Source organism: Mustelus asterias, unplaced genomic scaffold, assembly GCF_964213995.1.
Source record: "Mustelus asterias unplaced genomic scaffold, sMusAst1.hap1.1 HAP1_SCAFFOLD_3572, whole genome shotgun sequence".
Lineage (NCBI taxonomy): Eukaryota > Metazoa > Chordata > Chondrichthyes > Carcharhiniformes > Triakidae > Mustelus > Mustelus asterias.
The window spans coordinates 1-20891 of NW_027593517.1; the positions used below are offsets into that span (position 1 = coordinate 1).

A 20891-nucleotide genomic window follows, 5' to 3' on the forward strand; every position below is an offset into this window, starting at 1 on the left:
CCACCCCCCTCCCTTTCCCCCCTCACCCCCCTCCCCTTTCCCCCCTCACACCCCCCCACCCCCCCTTTCCCATCACCCCCCCTCCCTTTCCCCTCACACCCCCCCTTTCCCATCACCCCCCCTCCCCCCTCCCCCCTCCCCCCTCCCTTTCCCCTCACACCCCCCCTTTCCCATCACCCCCCCTCCCCCCTCCCCCCTCCCTTTCCCCTCACACCCCCCCTTTCCCATCACCCCCCCTCCCCCCTCCCTTTCCCCTCACACCCCCCCTTTCCCATCACCCCCCCTCCCCCCTCCCTTTCCCCTCACACCCCCCCTTTCCCATCACCCCCCCCACCCCCCTCCCTTTCCCCTCACATGCTGGACCAAGTTTATTCAATTATGTATAAAGTTTATTGATACATCTTATGCACATAAATATGCTATTATAAATTAGCATTGGCATTTCCCTTTATGAAACAAACAATTAGCTGTCTTGATTAATCCTTTCAGTAAGATGCAGGTCCTTTGAAGTAATACCATTGTGGTGTGGGATTCTGTTACTTTTGCAGAACTGATGAAGAATAAACAAGCAAAGGATGAACTCATCAGTTTCATTCCTTCCATTGCACAAACAGGAGTCTATTAGAAAGAGCTCGAGTTCGAACTTTCTTGTTCACTGGCATTTATGTTTAAAGTGGCATTAAAAGTGTAAACAAATACCAAGATTTTAAACTTATATAACATACTGTCAGACATGTAATTTAATACACGGAGCTTGTTGACTGGTCATTCTTGGGCCCACAATGTTGTACCAAAATACAGCTGTCAAGTAGACAGCTGATTATTTCCTCACCTTTGACAGAAAAACCTATTGTTGCATTTTGGGGAGTTTATTGAACAAGTCGGGCCACCGTAACATCCTTAGAGCAGCACCAATGGGGGATGGTAGCTCATTTTCAAAGGTTCATGAATGTGTTTGGTCACAAATACTGATGTAACCAAGCCTTGCTGCCTGACTGTTACCACCTTAAACCCTTGGACTGTTCTAGGTACCCGAGTGTCATCTCTGAAATCTCAGAGACTTGATTTTAGGGAAGAGTTGGCCATGAGTGATACCAATTGCACATTGGGACATGTGCTGGCTGCAGGCTAACATGATTATAGATCAGTAACTTCAACTACAGCACCACAGGTTATTAAGAAATCAGGGAAAGGTTAAGGATGGTCAATGCATACTCTGAGATATATGAGGTACAGTTCAAAATGTAAAAATCACCGAGGCTGGACAAACAGCTCCACTTTATTCAGTCTATCACTGAATAACGTCAATTATCTGGAGCCTGTGAGCTGCTGTTGGATCACAGTGGATTATATGTATTTGTCAACAGTTCTTTCACTGTCAATTTTGAGTTCCTCAATGTGCATGTCCAGACGTTTTAAAAGTTGCTGTGATCTCTTGTCCTCTTCCTCAAGATACCTGGCCGCAATCGATGTGTTTGCCGATGCAATTGTTGGGCTCTGAAATACATGAACCAACATGAATAACAACAATAAAGTGAGGACTACCTATTTTGACTGAAAGAGATAAATTCACACTACTACAGTACAGGTGTGAGGTGCTTTTCACCGTGTTCTCAGACTATTCGTCGAGTCTTTTAACAACCTGCAGAGGAAAGCCTTTCACATAGGAACAGGAATAGGCCATTCAGCCCGAGCTCAATACACTGAATGGACTGGGTACAAACATAGGTCCCTCGTGCAGAATCCAAATACATCACTCTCAGCAACATTTTTAAACAATTTCAGTCACCCATTTATGCTTTTTACACAAACAGGCTGGAAAATTGAACAGAGTCTGAAAACGGGTGAGGATAGCGTAATGCATGATTTACCCACACATATTGCTTCTGACAATGAGTGTGTGCATGAAGGACATTGAAATATGGCAGAACAGTACATGGAGCATGGTCCAAAGTTGAGAGAGCTTGCTGCACATGAATTGGTGCTGCATTTCGCACATTATAACAGTGACCACGCTTCAAAAGAACCTCACTAGTAATACAGCATTTTAGCACATCCTATGGTGGTGACATATGCTATAGAAATGCAAAACTTTCTTTTCTTTATCAATCATGACTGATACTGTACATTTGTAGCTTCATCTTACCCTCCCACACTGAACACTGTCACAAGCCTCAGATTAACATCTCACAACCTGCACATATACCAACAGTGCAACTATGACAATCATCACCCAAATACATTGCAACACATTCACTAACACTGTTCTTTCTCCATTTTGGACAATAGGAGCATAAACTGGAAGCAGCAGCACCAAACCAAAGAGAGGCAGGCAAGGCTGCATATTCTAACTCAGATGGAGAAGATAGAAACATAGGAACTAGGAAGCAGGCCATTTGGCCCTTTGAGCCTGCCCCATCATTATGATCATGGCTGATCATCCAACGCATTAACCTGATCCTGCTTTCCCCCCATATCCCCTTAGCCACAAGAGCTATATCTAACTCCTTGAAAACATACAGGGTGGGATTTTATCAAGTAGTGTAGTGGGGAGGGAAATATGAGCAAGATGGTCCCAATCTGCCAGCATAATTAGCCTTGCACTGATTTAAATATTAATAAGCTAATTTTAATCTTATTAGTGAGTCTGGGACATAATAGTCTGGGTTCACTTAGCTTTCTAATCTCACTGTGAAGGTCCTCACCAGCGAGAATCATAGAAGAAATTCAGTTCTGAGGCATTCAAGTCAGGTGACCTTGACCTATACATAACTTATCGCGCTGGAAAAACAGGTGAGAAAACCTCCTGTTTTCTCGCCCGTTCGGCACTTTGAAATTTTCTGAGAAAATTCCACCCGTAATGCTTGCCTTTGAATGCTTTCTGTGGTATAGTATTCCACAAGCTTACCACTCTGGATGAAGAAATTTCTCCTCCTCCAAGTCCTAAATGGTTTATCCCATATCCTCAGACTGTGATCCCTCGTTCTAGATTCCCCAACCAGGGAAAACATTCCCCCTACATCTAGCCTGTCTAGCTCTTCTTTCATTCTTCCAAACTCTGGCTTGACTGGGTCTATATTCACTAATCACCCATCATAGAACAGTCCTGCCAACCCCAGTATCAGTTTGGTGAACCTCCGCTGCACTCCCTCTATATATATCTTTTCTTAGGTATAAAGACCAAAACTGCACGCAATACTCTAGGTGTGGTTTCCCAAGACCCTGTATAACTGCAGTAAACACAGTAAGAAGTTTAACAACACCAGGTTAAAGTCCAACAGGTTTATTTGGTAGCAAAAGCCACACAAGCTTTCGGAGCTCCAAGCCCCTTCTTCAGGTGAGTGGGAATTCTGTTCACAAACAGGGCATATAAAGACACAGACTCAATTTACATGAATAATGGTTGGAATGCGAATACTTACAGCTAAGACTTGATTAGCTGTAAGTATTTGCATTCCAACCATTATTCATGTAAATTGAGTTTGTGTCTTTATATGCCCCGTTTGTGGACAGAATTCCCACTCACCTGAAGAAGGGGCTTGGAGCTCCGAAAGCTTGTATGGCTTTTGCTACCAAATAAACCTGTTGGACTTTAACCTGGTGTTGTTAAACTTCTTACTGTGTTTACCCCAGTCCAACGCCGGCATCTCCACATCATAACTGCAGTAAGACAGCCCTACTTCTGAACTCAAATCCTCTTGCAATGAAGGCCATTTGCCTTCCTAATTGCTTGCTGTGCTTGCCTCTCCACTTTCACTGACTGGTGTACAAGGTGTGGATGGAGAAAGAACGGCTGCAACAATGATTCAACAACAATAATGGCAATAGCGGCTATTCTGGCTGAGAGCTAAGCATGCTGGGAATTTTGGTCAACTTATAAATTAAAACCAGATGCAAGTTGTAAAGAGGCTCTGGCCTGGGAGCTGTGATCTGAAGCTTCCCAGATAAGGGAAGTTGTTTACACTAACTGAGACAATGTGACTCTGATTTTTATGGGATATGTCAATTGAACTAAGCATCATGCCGTCGTTCAAAAGTAAGTTCACTGGATGTCTGAGCCATGTGATCAGTTTCTGGTAGCACAGTTGGCTAGATGACAGACAATCTTCCGGAATCGAGGGGAGAATTGTGGATAAAAGCCACTGCAGTCCTTTGGCAACGATAACTCGAAGAGACCAACCATCGCAAGAACAAGACTTGTACCCTGAAGGATGCGTCAGAGAAGATAGATTCTACATTAAGGATATTTCTTGGCTAAGATTTTCCTAACTCAGTAGTATCTATTTTCAGTTAAATAGTTAAAGTTGATGTCCAGTTGAAGTTGATGTCCAGTTGAAAGTTGATGTCCAGTTGAAGTTGATGTCCAGTTGAAGTTGATGTCCAGTTGAAGTTGATGTCCAGTTAGTTAAAGTTCAGTAAAGACTTAATGAGTTGCAACTGTTTATATTTGAATTGGTACTAGAAGTGTTAAAGAAATAAATAATTGAATTGCTGACTTTGTTTGTCTCATTAAACTGGAATGCTTGGAAGGTGTTTAAATTAAACATAACAAAGGACACCCAGATCCCTTTGAATATCCACATTTCCCAATATATCACTATTTAAATAATACTCTTCCTTTCTGTTTTTCCCCTCACAAAAGTGTACAACTTCATAGAAATCATAGAAATCATAGAAACCCCACAGTGCAGAAGGAGGCCATTCGGCCCATCGAGTCTGCACCGATCACAATCCCACCCAGGCCCTACCCCCACACATTTACCCACTAATCCACGCATCTCAGGACTCTAAGGGGCAATTTTTAACCTGGCCAATCAACCTAACCCGCACATCTTTGGACTTCATATTAAGTCACATTGTACTGCCTCTTCCATGTGTTTGCCCACTCGCTCAACTTATCTAAATCACCCTGAAAGCTTCCTTGCATCCTCCTCGCAAATCACAGTTCTGCCCAGTTTTGTGCCGTCAACAAATTTGGAAATGCTACATTTGGTTCCCTCATTCAGGTCACTTATATATTGTGAACAGCTGGGGCCCAAAGCCTGATCCCTGCAGTACTTCACTAGTTACTGCCTGCCACTTGGAAAAAGACCCATTTATTCCCACAATCTGTTTACAGTCTGTCAACCAATTCTTTATTCTTGCCAATACATTAGCCCAATCCCATGTGCTTGAGACCTTATCAAAAGCCTTCAGAAAATACAAATACTCCACATCCACTGGTTCTCCCATATCTATTCTACTAGTTTCATCCTAAAAAAACTCCAGTAGATTTGTTAAGCATGAGTTTCCTTTCATAAACCTATGCTGGCTTTGTTGAATCCTGCTAATGCTTTCCAAATGTTGTGCCATGTTAGTGGCTGCCATGATTCAAGCGGAACTCACCAATGCTGAGGCCAGCAGCTGAGCTGAAACAATGGATGACAACATCCTGATACATAATCTCTTTCCCCAGTGATTCCACCCAGCAATAGCCAAATAATCTGCCTTCTACCATCTAACATCTTCCCCACAGAGTCACCAACTATGCTGGCGCCATTAGGGTGGCACTGTGTAGCAGCACTCGGATTCACAAAGCTATAAGAAACCAGATACTAATGTAATCCACCCTGGTGTTTAATGTTTATATGCAATATGGTATGTTTTTATTTGTAAGCTTGGTTTGAAAAGCTTATTTTCTTCAGCTTTTGTTTTTGTACTGTGGCCAAGTAGATGCTGTGATGTGGGATACAGTAACGTGTGGGACTGCTGGGGAATTGGAACTGTGTTCCCTAGAATCACAGTCAGATGAGTTGATCACAGGTAGCCCAGCCAGAAGGAGTTGTATGTTGGTTGCCTCTTCTCTTTGTCCTCCCCCTACAGATGGGCGCAAGGGTTGCTCCCTTGGCAAGGTTGTGCAAACATGCAGAAGACCACAATGAATTTTGGAACATCCTCAGTGAAGCACTGCAAGGGCTGCTCCAGAGAGGTCTGAGCAGCAGAAGTATAGTTTAAACATCCCAAAGATCTGCTCAATCACATTTAGTGTGGTAGCATAGCTTCCATACAATATATTCCATACAATTCCATACCATAATGGGGAGAGTTACAGAACAAAGAGATTGGGGAGAGTTACAGAACAAAGAGATCTAGGGCACATGTTCATAGCTCCTTGAAAGTGGAGTCACAGGTAGACAGAGTGGTGAAGAAGGCATTCATCAGCATGCTTGGTTTCATTGGTCAGAGCATTGAATACAGGAGTTGAGATGTCTTGTTGAAGTTGTACAAGACATTGGTAAGGCCACACTTGGAATACAGTGTACAGTTCTCGTCACCCTATTATAGAAAGGATATTATTAAACTAGAAAGAATGCAGAAAAGATTTACTAGGATGCTACCGGGACTTGATGGTTTGAGTTATAAGGAGAGGCTGGATTGACTGGGACTTTTTTCTCTGGAGCGTAGAAGACTGGGGGGTGATCTTCTCGAGGTCTATAAAATAATGAGCGGCATAGATCAGCTAGTCAATATCTTTTCCCAAAGGTAGGAATCTAAAACTAGAGGGCAAAGGTTTAAGGTGAGAGAGGAGAGATACACAAGTGTCCAGAGGGGCAATTTTTTCACACAGAGGGTGGTGAGTGTCTGGAACAAGTTGCCAGAGGTAGTAGTAGAGACGGGTACAATTTTGTCTTTTAAAAAGCATTTAGACAGTTACATGGGTAAGATGGGTATAGAGGGATATGGGCCAAATGCGGGCAATCGGGACTAGCTTCGGGGTTTTAAAAAAAAAAGGCAGCATGGACAAGTTGGGTTGAAGGGCCTGTTTCCATGCTGCAAACCTCCATATATATTATGCATTCATGTGCTAGGCATTCAGCTAATGGTGTTGTGACCCAGCAGTCTCCGGTTTGTCCTGGTAGTTCAAATGCAGATAGGACAGTGGACTGCTGCAGACTGTTGCTAGGATACTGGGCACTGATTTGCACGATTCTCTGCTTATGGTTGCACACCAGATGTAAGTTTTGGGATTGGAATCTGAATTGAAAGGCCCATGCAAAGCACTGGGTATGCAGTCAATGGCACCATGCAACATGGAGAATCCTGCAACCTTCATAAAACCCTGCATTCACTCTTGCTGCTTCTCTCTGGCAAGGGAGAATGAAATGTTTCAGAGACCTCCCTAATGTAACAGTAAGCAGCAAACCAGAAATATTGCAAATTCAACCTTCTCCAGCCTGGAAGCATCAGACACCTAAAAATTACTCACAATGGTCATCTTCACAGTTATAATGCCAAGTAAACAGGCACTCGAGCATAATTTCAAGGCCACTATGGATCAATTCTAGTCTCTCTTTGAATGGCGCGATATAGACACTCTGAAAAAGATTCAGAGGCAAATCCATCTTACTACCCAACTTAAAAACTCTTAGTACTCGCAAGGTTTAGGTTTGGGTGGCATAATGGTTAGCATTGCTGTCTCACAGCACCAGGGATCTGGGTTCAATTCCGATCTCGGGTGATGTGTGGAGTTGCACGCACTCCTCGTGTCTGTGTGGGTTTCCTCCAGGTGCTCCGGTTTATCCCATAGTCCTAAGATGTGCGGGTTAGGTTGACTGGCCATGCTCAATTGCCGCTTAGTGTCAGGGAGATTAGCAGGGGTTAAGGCCTGTGTGGGATTGTTGTCGGTGCAGACTCGAAGGGCTGAATTGCCTCTTTCTGCACGTTAGGGATTCTATGATATTATGACCTGGCCCTTTTCATTCCGGAAAAGGCTCTGCGGAACATAAGGAATTTAAGGATTTAAAATTATATTTAAAGGGCAGTGTACATGTGGGCAGGACTTGATTTTGATAAATTAGCAAGAATACGAAGAAATGTGTACAGATTAAGTAAGCATAAGGATCATTGCTTTTCTTTTCAGTCATTGACTTATTAGCATAAGGAGAGGGAGGCGGTGGAGTACTGGTATTGTCACTGGACTATTAATCCAGAGACCAAGGGTAGTGTTCTGGGGACCCAACTAAAGCAGGGGTACTTAGCACATGCTCATACACTGAGCTGAGCAGAATTCTACAATCTTATATCAAATAGATGTCAATGTTTGTCTTAGATTTAAATTAGCCACAGGTAGATGCAAAAAGATTCAGTGGGCTCTCTGGGCAACTTTCCTTACCTGGCTTGCCTTACGTTAATACTACAAATAGAGATGATGTAAGATTCCCTCCTCCAGAGTATCCAATACTGAATTCGCATTTATATTCTGAAGTCTCATTATAGTGGATATAGTTAGTTATTCTCTACAGCCGTTTTCCCCCTCTTCCTCAAATCTGTCACCATCACCTACTCCTCAAGAAAAAAACAATCTCAATCGTTGCAAAATACAGACCTATCTCCAACCTTCTTTTCCTCTCCAAGTTCTTGAAAGTGTGCCCTCTTCCAAATCTATGCTCATCTTTATTACGAATCCATGTTAGAATTCTTCCACAATAAGAAGTCTCACAACACCAGGTTAAAGTCCAACAGGTTTATTTGGTAGCAAATACCATAAAACCGAAAGCTTATGGTATTTGCTACCAAATAAACCTGTTGAACTTTAACCTGGTGTTGTGAGACTTCTTACTGTGTTCACCCCAGTCCAACGCCGGCATCTCCACATCAGAATTCTTCCAAACAGGTTTCCACTGTATCACACTACTGAAACACTATCAAAGTCACAAATAATATCCAATAGTGACACGTGAACTCTATCTCCTCTTTCTTGGTGACCTGCCTGTAGTCTGACACAGCTGATCACACCACCCTACTTCAATGCGTCTCTATCTGAATGGGATTGTACTTGACTAGTTTAATTTTTTTCTATCTGAGGTTAGGTTGATTTGATTTATTTTTGTCACATCTATTGGTATACAGTGAAAAGTATTGTTTCTCGCATGCTACACAAAGCATACCGTTCATAGAGAAGGAAAGGAGAGAATGCAGAATGTAGTGTTACAGTCATGACTAGGGTGTAGAGAAAGATCAACTTAATGCGAGGTAGGTCGATTCAAAATTCTGATGTCAGCAGGGAAGAAGCTGTTCTCGAGTAGATTGGTATGTGTCCTCAGACTTTTGTACCTTTTTTCCCGATGGAAGGTGGTGGAAGAGAGAATGCCCGGTGTGCAGGGGTTCCTTAATTATGCTGGCTGCTTTTCCGAGGCAGTGGGAAGTGTAGACTGGGTCAATGGGTGGGAGGCTGTTTTGAATGATGGACTGGGCTTCGTTCACAACCCTTTGTAGTTTCTTGCGGTCTTGGATAGAGCAGAAACTATACCAAGCTGTGATACAACCAGAAAGAATGCTTTCCATGGTGCACCTGTAAAAGTTGGTGAGAGTTGTAGTGGACATTAGAAGACTAGCTGGGTAAATAAGTGGGGTTACAGGGATAGGGCCTGGTGGCAGACTCCATGGATCACACGGCCTCTTTCTGCACTGTCGGGATTCTATGACGCTATCTAGTCACTGCCAGAGAATCAAATGCAATGGCTTCCCTTCCTGCTCCCATAGTTATCTCTTGGTGATGCCCAAGGATCTATGCTTGGTCCCTTCTTATTTCCGAGTTACATTTTGCTCCTTGGTAACATAATCTACAAATGTTTTGTCAGTTTCCACATGCACGCTGACAAGGCACAGCTCTACCTCACCAGTACTACTTTCGACTCCTCCAATACCTCTCAGTTATCACACATCTTGCCCGACATCTGACAAGTACTGGATGAACAGAAATCTCCATTTAAGTATTGAACAGTTGATTTTTTCGGCCCCTGCCACAAACTCTTCTTTAGTCACTGACTCCATCCCTCTCCTTGACTACAGGCTGAGGCTAAACCAAACAGACAAGATACAATGTAGGAAGAGTAAGCCACTCGGCCCCTCAAGTCTGCTCCACCATTCAATAAGATCATGGCTGATCTGATTGTGGTCTCAACTCCACATTCCACTTACCCCTCCTTTGACTCCCTTGTTGGTTAAGAGTCTATCTACTTCTGCCCGAAAAATATTTGTTGACACTGCTTCTACCATTGCTTGGGGAAAAAATTGCCAAAGATACATGACTCTCAGAAAAAATGTTTCTCTTCATCTCCATTTTAAGGGGAGACTCTTTATTTTTCAACTGTGTCCTGAGTTCTAGTCTCTCCCACAAGGGGAAACATCCTTTCAGTATCCACCCCAAGGACCTTACATGTTTCAATAAAATCACCTTTCAATCTTCTAAACCCCAATAGGTACAGCCCAGCCTGAAAAACCTTTCCTCATAAGATAACCTCCCGATCTCTGGTATCAGTCAAACCTTGATTAAGACCCAAAGAAAAACAGATGTTCTCATCATCATTAAGATTGCCTGATTCCAACTCTGTAACATCGCGCAACTCTCTCCCTGTTCATAGAAATCATAGAAACCCTACAGTGCAGAAACAGGCCATTCGGCCCATCGAGTCTGCACCGACTACAATCCCACCCAGCCCCCACTCCCATATCCCTACACATTTACCCGCTAATCCCTCTAACCTACGCATCTCAGGACACTAAGGGGCAATTTTAGAATGGCCAATCAATCTAACCCGCACATCTTTGGACTGTGGGAGGAAACCGGAGCACCCGGAGGAAACCCACGCAGACACGAGGAGAATGTGCAAACTCCACACAGACAGTGACCCAAGCCGGGAATCGAACCCAGGTCCCTGGAGCTGTGAAGCAGCAGTGCTAAACACTGTGCTACCGTGCCGCCCGTGTTCTAGCTCATCTGCCATCAAAACTCTCATCCATGCCTTTGATACCTCTTGTTAGAGGGGTTCAGAAAACCCTAGGACTTTAAAAATTACTAAGATTACTAAACAAGGGAGATTAACTTGGAATAAGGACCACAATGTGCCTTACACTGATTTTATACTACTTGCATGGACACTCACATAACTACTGATATGGAAATTAAACATTTTAGACTTAAACAAGTGTTTTTGAATGTATTGTGCACCTTGGTCAAAATGCAAACTGCCCTGGTGCTTAATGGGAAGAGCAAACTAGACAGGCCACTTTCTTTGGGAACAATAAGCCACAGAATAGTCATTTTATCAGAAAAGTCAAGGAGAGTTCAAATTCTCACTCTAGAAAATGAATAGAAGTGTTCACAAAGTATATAAAGTATGGTGAGAAAGCAATCGTTGAACCTTACAGATTTACATAAATAAGGTTGCTTAGTAACAATGCGTAGGAACTTCTGGGTCCTATAGACCAATGAATTCTTAATTCTGCTAGAAGGTAGGATGTAATTGGCCAAGGTAAATAATGTGTACCAATACGATTGGAGCATTCAGTTCGGATGACAGGATAGGCAGGAGAAATTAATTTTCAAAAATGTACAACCGATTTGCCATTGCGTTGTAAACTTCAGAAAGGAGTTGGCGTGTCTGGCTGCCTTTTTCCTAGCACGTGTTGGTCAATAAAAAAAGTCTTTAACCAGCATACTATCTTTCACGAGTCTTTGTATTTAGCTGGGTTCAGCTCAATACTTAACATCTGAGAGAAAACCCCCACTTCACCCCTAGACTTTACAATCCTAATGCAGATCACAGAATCATAGAAACCCTATAGTGCAGAAAGAGGCCATCTGGCCCATCGAGTCTGCACCAACCACAATCCCATTCAGACCCTATCCCCATATCCCTACACATTTACCCGCTAATCCCTCGAACCTACACATCTCAGAACACTAAGGGGCAATTTTAGCATGGCCAATCAACCTAACCCGCACATCTTTGGACTGTGGGAGGAAACCGGAGCACCCGGAGGAAATTCACGCAGACACGAAGAGAATGTGCAAACTCCACACAGACAGTGACCCAAGCCGGGAATCGAACCCAGGTCGCTGGAGCTGTGAAGCAGCAGTGCTAACCATTGTGCTACCGTGCTGCCCCATTCTTGGCCAGACTTCCATGCTCTACTCTCTGTAAACTTTAGGCCATTTAAAACTCTGCTATGCCCTAACTTGCACCCAGATCCATTCACCCAGCACCCCAACTTGCCTCTGCTCCCAGCTAAAAATTCCTCAATTTAAAAATTCCTATTGTTATAAAGGGGAGGTTGATCCCTTCTCTGAGAACTAACACTTAACCACTCAAAGAGGAGTACCTCACCTCATAATCTGTTAAAAGTGTGAGAGAAGTGGTAATATCTGCGCTTCAGCAACTTTTAGTGGTTAAATCAAAATAACTACCTGAGACTCTCTGTAAAATCAACAAGTAATTTATCAACAATTTATTTATCTAACTAACAGTGAATAGGTTAACTAAACTATTAATAAACTAAATAAAACACTATTCTATTGGAATGCTGCTTAGATAAATACAATTCCCACTTATTAACAAAAAAATAGAATTTTTAGTCACTCTCTAAATTACAACCAGGTTGGTCATCTTCCGGAATCTTCTGTTTTTTTTCTTCTGTCCGGAACCTCGGTCTTCTTTTGCTATCTTCACTATCAAGATGAGGCTTTCTTTTAAGATGTAAATGAGCTGTGGCAGAGAGCAGTTGCTGGCTGTCTCTCTCTCTCTTTCTCTCTAAAGCTGTGAGCTATGACAGGTGCTCTTCTCCAGTTTGTGCCACTGTTTCCCCACCTCTTATACCCCTGATGGTGTAACAACATCCCCATAATAGGATTGGTTCTCAGGTTACCAAAACATCAAATTCAAATCTAGTAGGTTGCTGTTATCCAAGTGCCCAATTTAAATTGATTGGGCAAAATTCAAAAACAGCCTGTTGTCTTGGCAACACTACTGTTTGGCCTTTGATACAATGTTTCAGTCTGAGTTCTCTATATGTTCCTGCATCTTTTTAAAAAAACTAAGTACAAAAAAAGTATCACCTTTTAAAGGGATAATTTTCACCTCTTAGCATTTTACAATTATTTTATAATTTTACAAACACCAACTTCTCAACACTGTCTATAGCCTTGCCCTCTTCCTATATCTGTAATCTCATCCAGGTCAACGACCCTTCAAAATATCTCAAGCCTTTTAATTACAACCTCCTGAGCATCCATGATTTTAATCATTTCACCATTAGTGGCCGTGCCTTCAGCTGTCTAGCTCCAAACTCTAGAATTTCCTCCCTAAAATGTGCAGGTTAGGTGGATTGGCCGTGCTAAATTGCCCCTTAGTGTCCCAAGATGTGTAGGGTAGGGGATTAGACATGGAAAATGTGTGGGGTTACAGGGATAGGGCCTGGGCAAGCTGCTCTGTCAGAGAGTCAACGCAGACTTAATGGGCCGAATGGCCTATTCTACACTTTAGGGATTCTATGATTTTACCTCTCTCTCCTCCATTAAGGGGCTCCTGAAACCTACATCTCTGACCAAGCTTGATCACTTCTCCAATATCTGACATGGCCTTGTGACTTTTTATTAAGTTGAAGATGCTTTATAAACACAAGTTGTTGTGCTGAATGTTCTAGAAAAGGTTATATGCACAAACCCCATCATCTGATGTCCATACCCGTAACCTAAAGATAAATAGCATTTTGGAATAGAGTACACAAGTAATTTGAGATATGATACATGATCAGTGTAAGATTGTACATTAATTTGAGAACCTAGGTCTTGTTTCATCCAACAATTCCTATGGCTCTAGTTGATATTTATAGAGTGATTGACATTAGGATTAGATAAAAGTAGATAAGTGACATTTTGCGTTAGCTTTGGCAATGGTTTTAGTCACATTGAGACTGAGATAGTTCAGGTGCATTTGGCTTCAGAAGAAAATATGAGATTACCTTAAAAAAATGAAGAATATCTCTTGATCCAAGAAGGAGAAGCAAAATAAACCATTTGGGGATACTAAAAGTAGATGAGGAAGGTTTGTACTACCTTATTTTAAGGGTGATTTTTAAAAATTAAAACAATAGTCATAGAACTATACAAACTTATGAATAAGGAGAAGTAGGCCATTCAGCCCTTTGAGACTGCTCTGCCATTTAATAAGATCATGACTGATGTTTATGTTTCAAATTCCACATTCCCATCTACTCCTCATAACCTGTGATTCTCTTGTTCAACAAGAATTATCTATCTCCGCCTTAAAAATGATCACGGACCCGTCTCCACCACCTTCTGAGACAGAATGTCTGCATAACCCTCTAAGAGAAATAGTTTCTCCTCATCTCTATCCTAAAAGGGCGACTCCTAATTTTAAAACAGTGCCTCCTACTGCTGGGCTCACCCCAAGAGGGAACATCCTTTTCCACATCCACCTTGTCAAGACTGTTCAGGATTTTATAAACTTCAGTCAAGTTGCCCCTCACTCATACAGCACATAAGGAGGCCATTCGGCCAATTGTGTCTATGTTAGCTCTTCAACAGAAGCTCTCCAATTAGTTTCACTCCTCTGCTCTTTATCCATACCCCTGCAACTTTTCCCCATTTTTAAGTGGAGATTCAAATGCTCTTTTGAAAGTTATTATTCCCAGCAGTGCATCCTATATAACATTCCACTGCCTAGAAAATGTATAACAGTTGGAAGCTTTTTCCCAGGGCAGAAATGACAATTACAAGGGGGCACGTGTTCAAGATAAGGAGGGAAAGGTTCAGTGGAGATGTGCGGGGGAAGTTCTTTTTTACAGAGGGTGGTGGGGGCCTGGAATGCACTGCCAAGTGGGGTGGTTGAGGCAGTTATGTAAGCCACATTTAAGACTTATCTTGATAGACATATCAACAAACAGGGAATAGAGGGACATAAGCAGTTGGTTTAGATAGGTAAACATGACCAGCGCAGGCTTGGAGAGCCGAAAGGCCTGTTCGTGTGCTGTACTGTTCTTTGTTTTTTGTTTGCTCCTTGCTCCCTGGCTTTTATTGCCAATTATTTCAAATGCGTCCTCTGGTTACTGAACCACTTGTGGAGCGTTGGACTGGGGTAAACACAGCAAGAGTTTTAACAACACCAGGTTAAAGTCCAACAGGTTTATTTGGTAGCAAATGCCATTTGCTACCAAGTAAACCTGTTGGACTTTAACCTGGTGTTGTTAAAACTCTTACTGTACTGAACCACTTACCAGTGGAAAGAGTTTCTCCTTATTTACTCCATAAATATCCTTCATATTAACATTTATACATTTCAGAACAAGACTCAAATTCACTAATGAAGAGAATGCAAAGATTTCATGCACAATAAATGCACCAAACAACTCACTTACCAAAGACAGAAATTGTTCACTGGGAAGTGAATGCACAGACTGTCCGGATATGTTGTCAGAAAAATCTGCTTCATTCTCATCAGCAGACAGGGTGACACAGGAAGTGATCCCGTTTAGGGATTCTGAAAACGAAGCTTCAGAAGAATCACTCTGAACTGCATTGGAAAAGCCCCTTTCAGGAACCTGGCCTTCTGTAAAACTGTGGAAGTCCGTCTCTGAACACGAACGCTGATTTCGCATTGCCTGCTTGTCTCCTTCAGAGTGGGCAGCCATTTCCCGGAGTCTGTTCTGCAGCTCTCTTAGTTCTTTCTTATGTTCAAGCTGGAGCTCCTCTACTCGTCTACAAATATGCAGAAGAGTTTTCAGATTATGCAACAGTTCGTCTAACGAATAGAATTAAAACAAGTGCTGAAAGCTATAAAACATCAGTGCTCCAATGAGTGTTACGTGAATTAGCTTTACCACTTTACACATTCTAAAGGAATTTTGACCAAAAGTTTCACACAAAAACCATTTTACACCTTTAGGGGAGAAAACCTGCTGCTCCTTTCTGGCCTGGTCTATATATGACTCCAGTTATACAGCAGTGTGACCCACCGTTCAGTAGTCTAGCAACCATTTAGTTGTGTGTAAATCAATACAAAGAATAATGGAATAAAAGAAGATGAACCATGCAACTGAACACACTACCCAATAGCATAGGGGAGCAACTTCACCAGCTGGGCTGCAGCATTCATGTCAAAATGCAACCAACACCATGGTCTTAAGGTAACTAAGACCTTAATTTTACCTGAGGCAATAAAACACTGGCTTTGCCAGTTATGCCCACAGCTTGAGAATGATAAAAAGGGTTTTTCATAAGCAAAATTTGGAATGAGAGCAACCACTTTTGAAGATCTCAAAAAATGTTTTTTACCATCACCAATTACAACAGAGAGCTCCTGAACGTCTTAATTGTGGATGGGGCATTTAAAGCAAAAAAACAATTTTGGAAGCAAATGCTTGTAGTTTTACTTTTTGGACAAGGGTGGGAATCTATGCGTGGAGCCAGAGGAAATGGGCGAGGTATTAAATGAGTACTTTGCGTCAGTATTCACCAAAGAGAAGGGCCTGGTGGATGATGAGTCTGGGAAAGGGTGTTTAGATAGTTTGAGTCATGTTGAGATCAAAAAGGAGAAGGTATTAGGGTTCTTGAGAAACATCAAGGTAGACAAGTCTCCAGGGCCTGATAGGATATACCCCAGAATACTGAGAGAGGCAAGAGAGGAAATTGCTGGGGCCTTGAGAGAAATCTTTGTATCCTCACTGGCTACAGGGGAGGTCCCAGAGGACCACAAATCCTTGAAGGTGGCAACACAGGTGGAGAAGGTGGTGGAGAAGGCATATGGTATGCTTGCCTTTATAGGACGGGGTATAGAGTATAAAAGCTGGAGTCTGATGATGCAGCTGTATGGAACGCTGGTTAGGCCACATTTGGAGTACTGCGTCCAGTTCTGGTCGCCGCACTACCAGAAGGACGTGGAGGCGTTAGAGAGAGTGCAAAGAAGGTTTACCAGGATGTTGCCTGGTATGGAGGGTCTTAGCTATGAGGAGAGATTGGGTAAACTGGGGTTGTTCTCCCTGGAAAGACGGAGAATGAGGGGAGATCTAATAGAGGCGTACAAGATTATGAAGAGTATAGATAGGGTGAACAGTGGGAAGCTTTTTCCCAGGTCGGAGGTGACGATCACGAGGGGTCACGGGCTCAAGGTGAGAGGGGCGAAGTATAACTCCGATATCAGAGGGACGTTTTTTACACAGAGGGTGGTGGGGGCCTGGAATGCGCTGCCAAGTAGGGTGGTGGAGGCAGCCACGCTGACATCGTTTAAGAGTTACCTGGATAGTCACATGAGCAGCCTGGGAATGGAGGGATACAAACGATTGGTCAAGTTGGACCAAGGAGCGGCGCAGGCTTGGAGGGCCGAAGGGCCTGTTTCCTGTGCTGTACTGTTCTTTGTTCTTTTGTTCTTTGATTGGAGAATAGTCAATGTTGTTCCTTTGTTTAAGAAGGGTAGCAAGAATAATCCAGGTAATTACAGGCCGCTGAGCCTTACATCAGTGGTAGGGAAATTATTGGAGAGGATTCTTCGAGACAGGATTTATTCCCACTTGGAAATAAGTGGATGTATTAGTGAGAGGCAACATGGTTTTGTGAAGGGGAGGTCGTGTCTCACGAACTTGATCGAGTTTTTCGAGGAAGTGACGAAGATGATTGATGAGGGTAGGGCAGTGGATGTTGTCTACATGGACTTCAGTAAGGCCTTTGACAAGGTCCCTCATGGCAGACTGGTGCAGAAGATGAGGTCGCATGGGATCAGAGGTGAGCTGGCAAGGTGGATACAAAACTGGCTCGGTCAAAGAACAGTAAGAGTTTTAACATCGCCAGGTTAAAGTCCAACAGGTTTATTTGGTAGCAAATGCCATTAGCTTTCGGAGTGCTGCTCCTTCGTCAGATGGAGTGGAAATCTGCTCTCAAAACCTTGAGAGCAGATTTCATAAATCTAGATTTCATTAATGACCTGGATGAGGAAGCAGAGGGATGGGTTGGTAAGTTTGCCGACGACACGAAGGTTGGTGGGGTTGTGGATAGTCGGGAGGGATGTCAGAAGTTACAGAGGGACATAGATAGGATGCAAGACTGGGCGGACAAGTGGCAGATGGACTTCAACCCATCGTGGTCCATTTTGGTAGGTCAAATGGGATGAAGGAGTACAATATAAAGGGAAAGACTCTTAGTACTGTAGAGGATCAGAAGGACCTTGGGGTCCGGGTCCATAGGACTCTGAAATCGGCCCCGCAAGTGGAGGAGGTGGTTAAGAAGGCGTATGGTGTGCTGGCCTTTATCAATCGAGGGATTGAGTTTAGGAGTCCGGGGATAATGATGCAGCTATATAAGACCCTCGTCAGACCCCACTTGGAGTACTGTGCTCAGTTCTGGTTGCCTCACTATAGGAAGGATGTGGAAAAGATTGAAAGGGTGCAGAGGAAATTTACAAGGATGTTGTCTGGATTTAGTGGCATGCCTTATGAGGATAGGCTGAGGGAGCTCGGTCTTTTCTCCTTGGAGAGACGAAGGATGAGAGGAGACCTAATAGAGGTCTATAAGATGTTGAGAGGCATAGATCGGGTGGACTCTCAGAGACTTTTTCCCAGGGTGGAAATGTCTGCTACGAGAGGACACAGGTTTAAGGTGCTGGGGGGTAGGTACAGGGGAGATGTTAGGGGTAAGTTTTTCACACAGAGGGTGGTGGGCGAGTGGAATCGGCTGCCGTCAGTGGTGGTGGAGCCGAACTCAATAGGGTCTTTTAAGAGACTCCTGGATGAGTACATGGAGCTTAATAGGATGGAGGGTTATAGGTAGGTCTAGAAGATAGGGATGTGGTCGCCACAACTTGTGGGCCGAAGGGCCTGTTTGTGCTGTAGTTTTTCTATGTTTCTAAACCTGTTGGACTTTAACCTGGTGTTGTTAAAACTCTTACTGTGTTTACCCCAGTCCAACGCAGGCATCTCTACATCATGACTACCGTCGGTCAAAGACGACAGAGGGTAGCAGTGGAAGGGTGCGTTTCTGAATGGAGGGCTGTGACAAGTGGTGTTCCTCAGGGATCAGTGCTGGGACCTTTGCTGTTTGTAATATATATAAATGATTTGGAGGAAAGTGTAACTGGGTTGATTAGTAAGTTTGCGGACGACACAAAGGTTGGTGGATTTGCGGATAGCGATGAGGACCATCAGAGGATACAGCAGGATATAGATCAGTTGGAGACTTGGGCGGAGACATGGCAGATGGAGTTTAATCCGGACAAATGTGAGGTAATGCATTTTGGAAGGTCTAATACAGATAGGAAATATACAGTAAACGGCAGAACCCTTAAGAGTATTGATAGGCAAAGGGATCTGGGTGTACAGGTACACAGGTCACTGAAAGTGGCAATGCAGGTGGAGAAGATAGTCAAGAAAGCATACAGCATGCTTGCCTTCATCGACCGGGGTATTGAGTTTAAAAATTGGCAAGTCATGTTGACGCTTTATAGAACCTTAGTGAGGCCGCACTTGGAATATAGTGTTCAATTCTGGTCGCCACACTATCAGAAGGATGTGGAGGCTTTGGAGAGGGTACAGAAAAGATTTACCAGGATGTTGCCTGGTATGGAGGGCATTAGCTATGAGGAGAGGTTGGAGAAACTTGGTTTGTTCTCACTGGAGCGACGGAGGTTGAGGGGAGACCTGATAGAAGTCTACAAGATTATGAGAGGCATGGACAGAGTGGATAGTCAGAAGCTTTTTCCCAGGGTGCACGAGTCAATTACTAGGGGGCATAGGTTTAAGGGGCAAGGTTTAAAAGAGATGTACGAGGCAGATTTTTTACACAGAGAGTGGTGGGTGCCTGGAACTTGTTGCTGGGGGAGGTAGTGGAAGCGGATACGGTAGTGACTTTTAAGGGGCGTCTTGACAAGTACATGAATGAGATGGGAATAGAGGGATATGGTCCCCGGAAGCGTAGGGGGTTTTAGTTAAGTCAGGCAGCATGCTCAGTGCAGGCTTGGAGGGCCGAAGGGCCTGTTCTTATGCTGTAATTTTCTTTGTTCTTTGATACCAGTACAGTGAAAATCTGTCCTCAATTGTTCAGGTTTCAGAATCAGTCATACAACATTGACATTTAGTCAATAGGACATGTGATAACAGTTTGTGTTTTTCTGAACTAATCACAGACCCTCTGTCCTATGAATGTAAAGTCTTGGAAAGTGTGGTACACATGTCTGCTGAATTTTTAACTATATTGATATAAGAGCATTTGGCATTACACCCATGTGATAATGTTAACCAAGATTGCATACATCAAATGGCTTCTGACGCCACTAAGTTGGAACATTGTCCTAAGTAACTACTACCCAATACAGAACTTTCAGGCTGTGTTTATTAAGATGTGAAGTATTTATCTCTAAATAAAACGTTAGATCCATTTATTTTCTTGGGATGAGAGGGTCTTTAGCAAGACCAGCATTTATTGGCCGTTCGTAATTGCTCTTGGGTAATGGTGGTAAGCTGCCTACAAGTTAAAGTTTTACAAGCCATTTCAGAGGGCACTTAAATGTCATCCACATTGCTGTGGCTCTGGAGTCAAACATATGCCCGACCAGGTAAGGTCTCCTGAAGGATAACAGCAACCTAAATAGGTTTTTACAACAATCCAGATCATTATTAGTGAAACTTGTATTTCATTCCAGAATGATTAACTAATTGAATTTGAATTGCCCTAGTTACCGTGGTGATATTGGAACTCATGTCTCCGGAACATTAGCCCATCATCTTCATGATGTTGTACAATGTTAACGATTAATGCAGTTCATCTAGTTGAGGTTTAACTACATATTATGCCTGACAAGATTTCATACCTATCCTCCATTTCTCTGATATCTGTCAGCTTGTTCTGTATCTGCAGCAGGAGCATCTCGTATCTGTCCTGAGACACCTTGGCTGACATATCCAGCTTACTTTTCACATCAGCCAGCTCTTGTTGGAGCTGCTGATTTTCTTGTTCCAGTTGCCTCAGAGATGAAATGTAGCCATCACAAAGGTCTGTCATTGAACAATTCCGCTGTCATTGGAATGAATAGAGAGGTTGTTAATTTTTATCCCTTTCTCCCTCTTCC

At 43.1% G+C, this 20891-nt stretch overlaps 1 protein-coding gene across 1 annotated transcript in view; it reads right to left on the minus strand.

Moving 5' to 3' along the window:
- Nucleotides 1–373: 373 nt before the first annotated feature.
- Nucleotides 374–20891, minus strand: part of LOC144490669 (centrosomal protein of 63 kDa-like) — a gene marked incomplete at its 5' end in the record, with an annotated part of 29496 nt that continues 8978 nt past the window's right edge. Inside the window, 3 exons of the mRNA XM_078208368.1 lie at nucleotides 374–1497; nucleotides 15199–15538; nucleotides 20634–20836. Coding sequence (XP_078064494.1) covers nucleotides 1348–1497; nucleotides 15199–15538; nucleotides 20634–20836 — 693 coding nt within the window. The remainder of the gene's footprint in view (nucleotides 1498–15198; nucleotides 15539–20633; nucleotides 20837–20891) is intronic.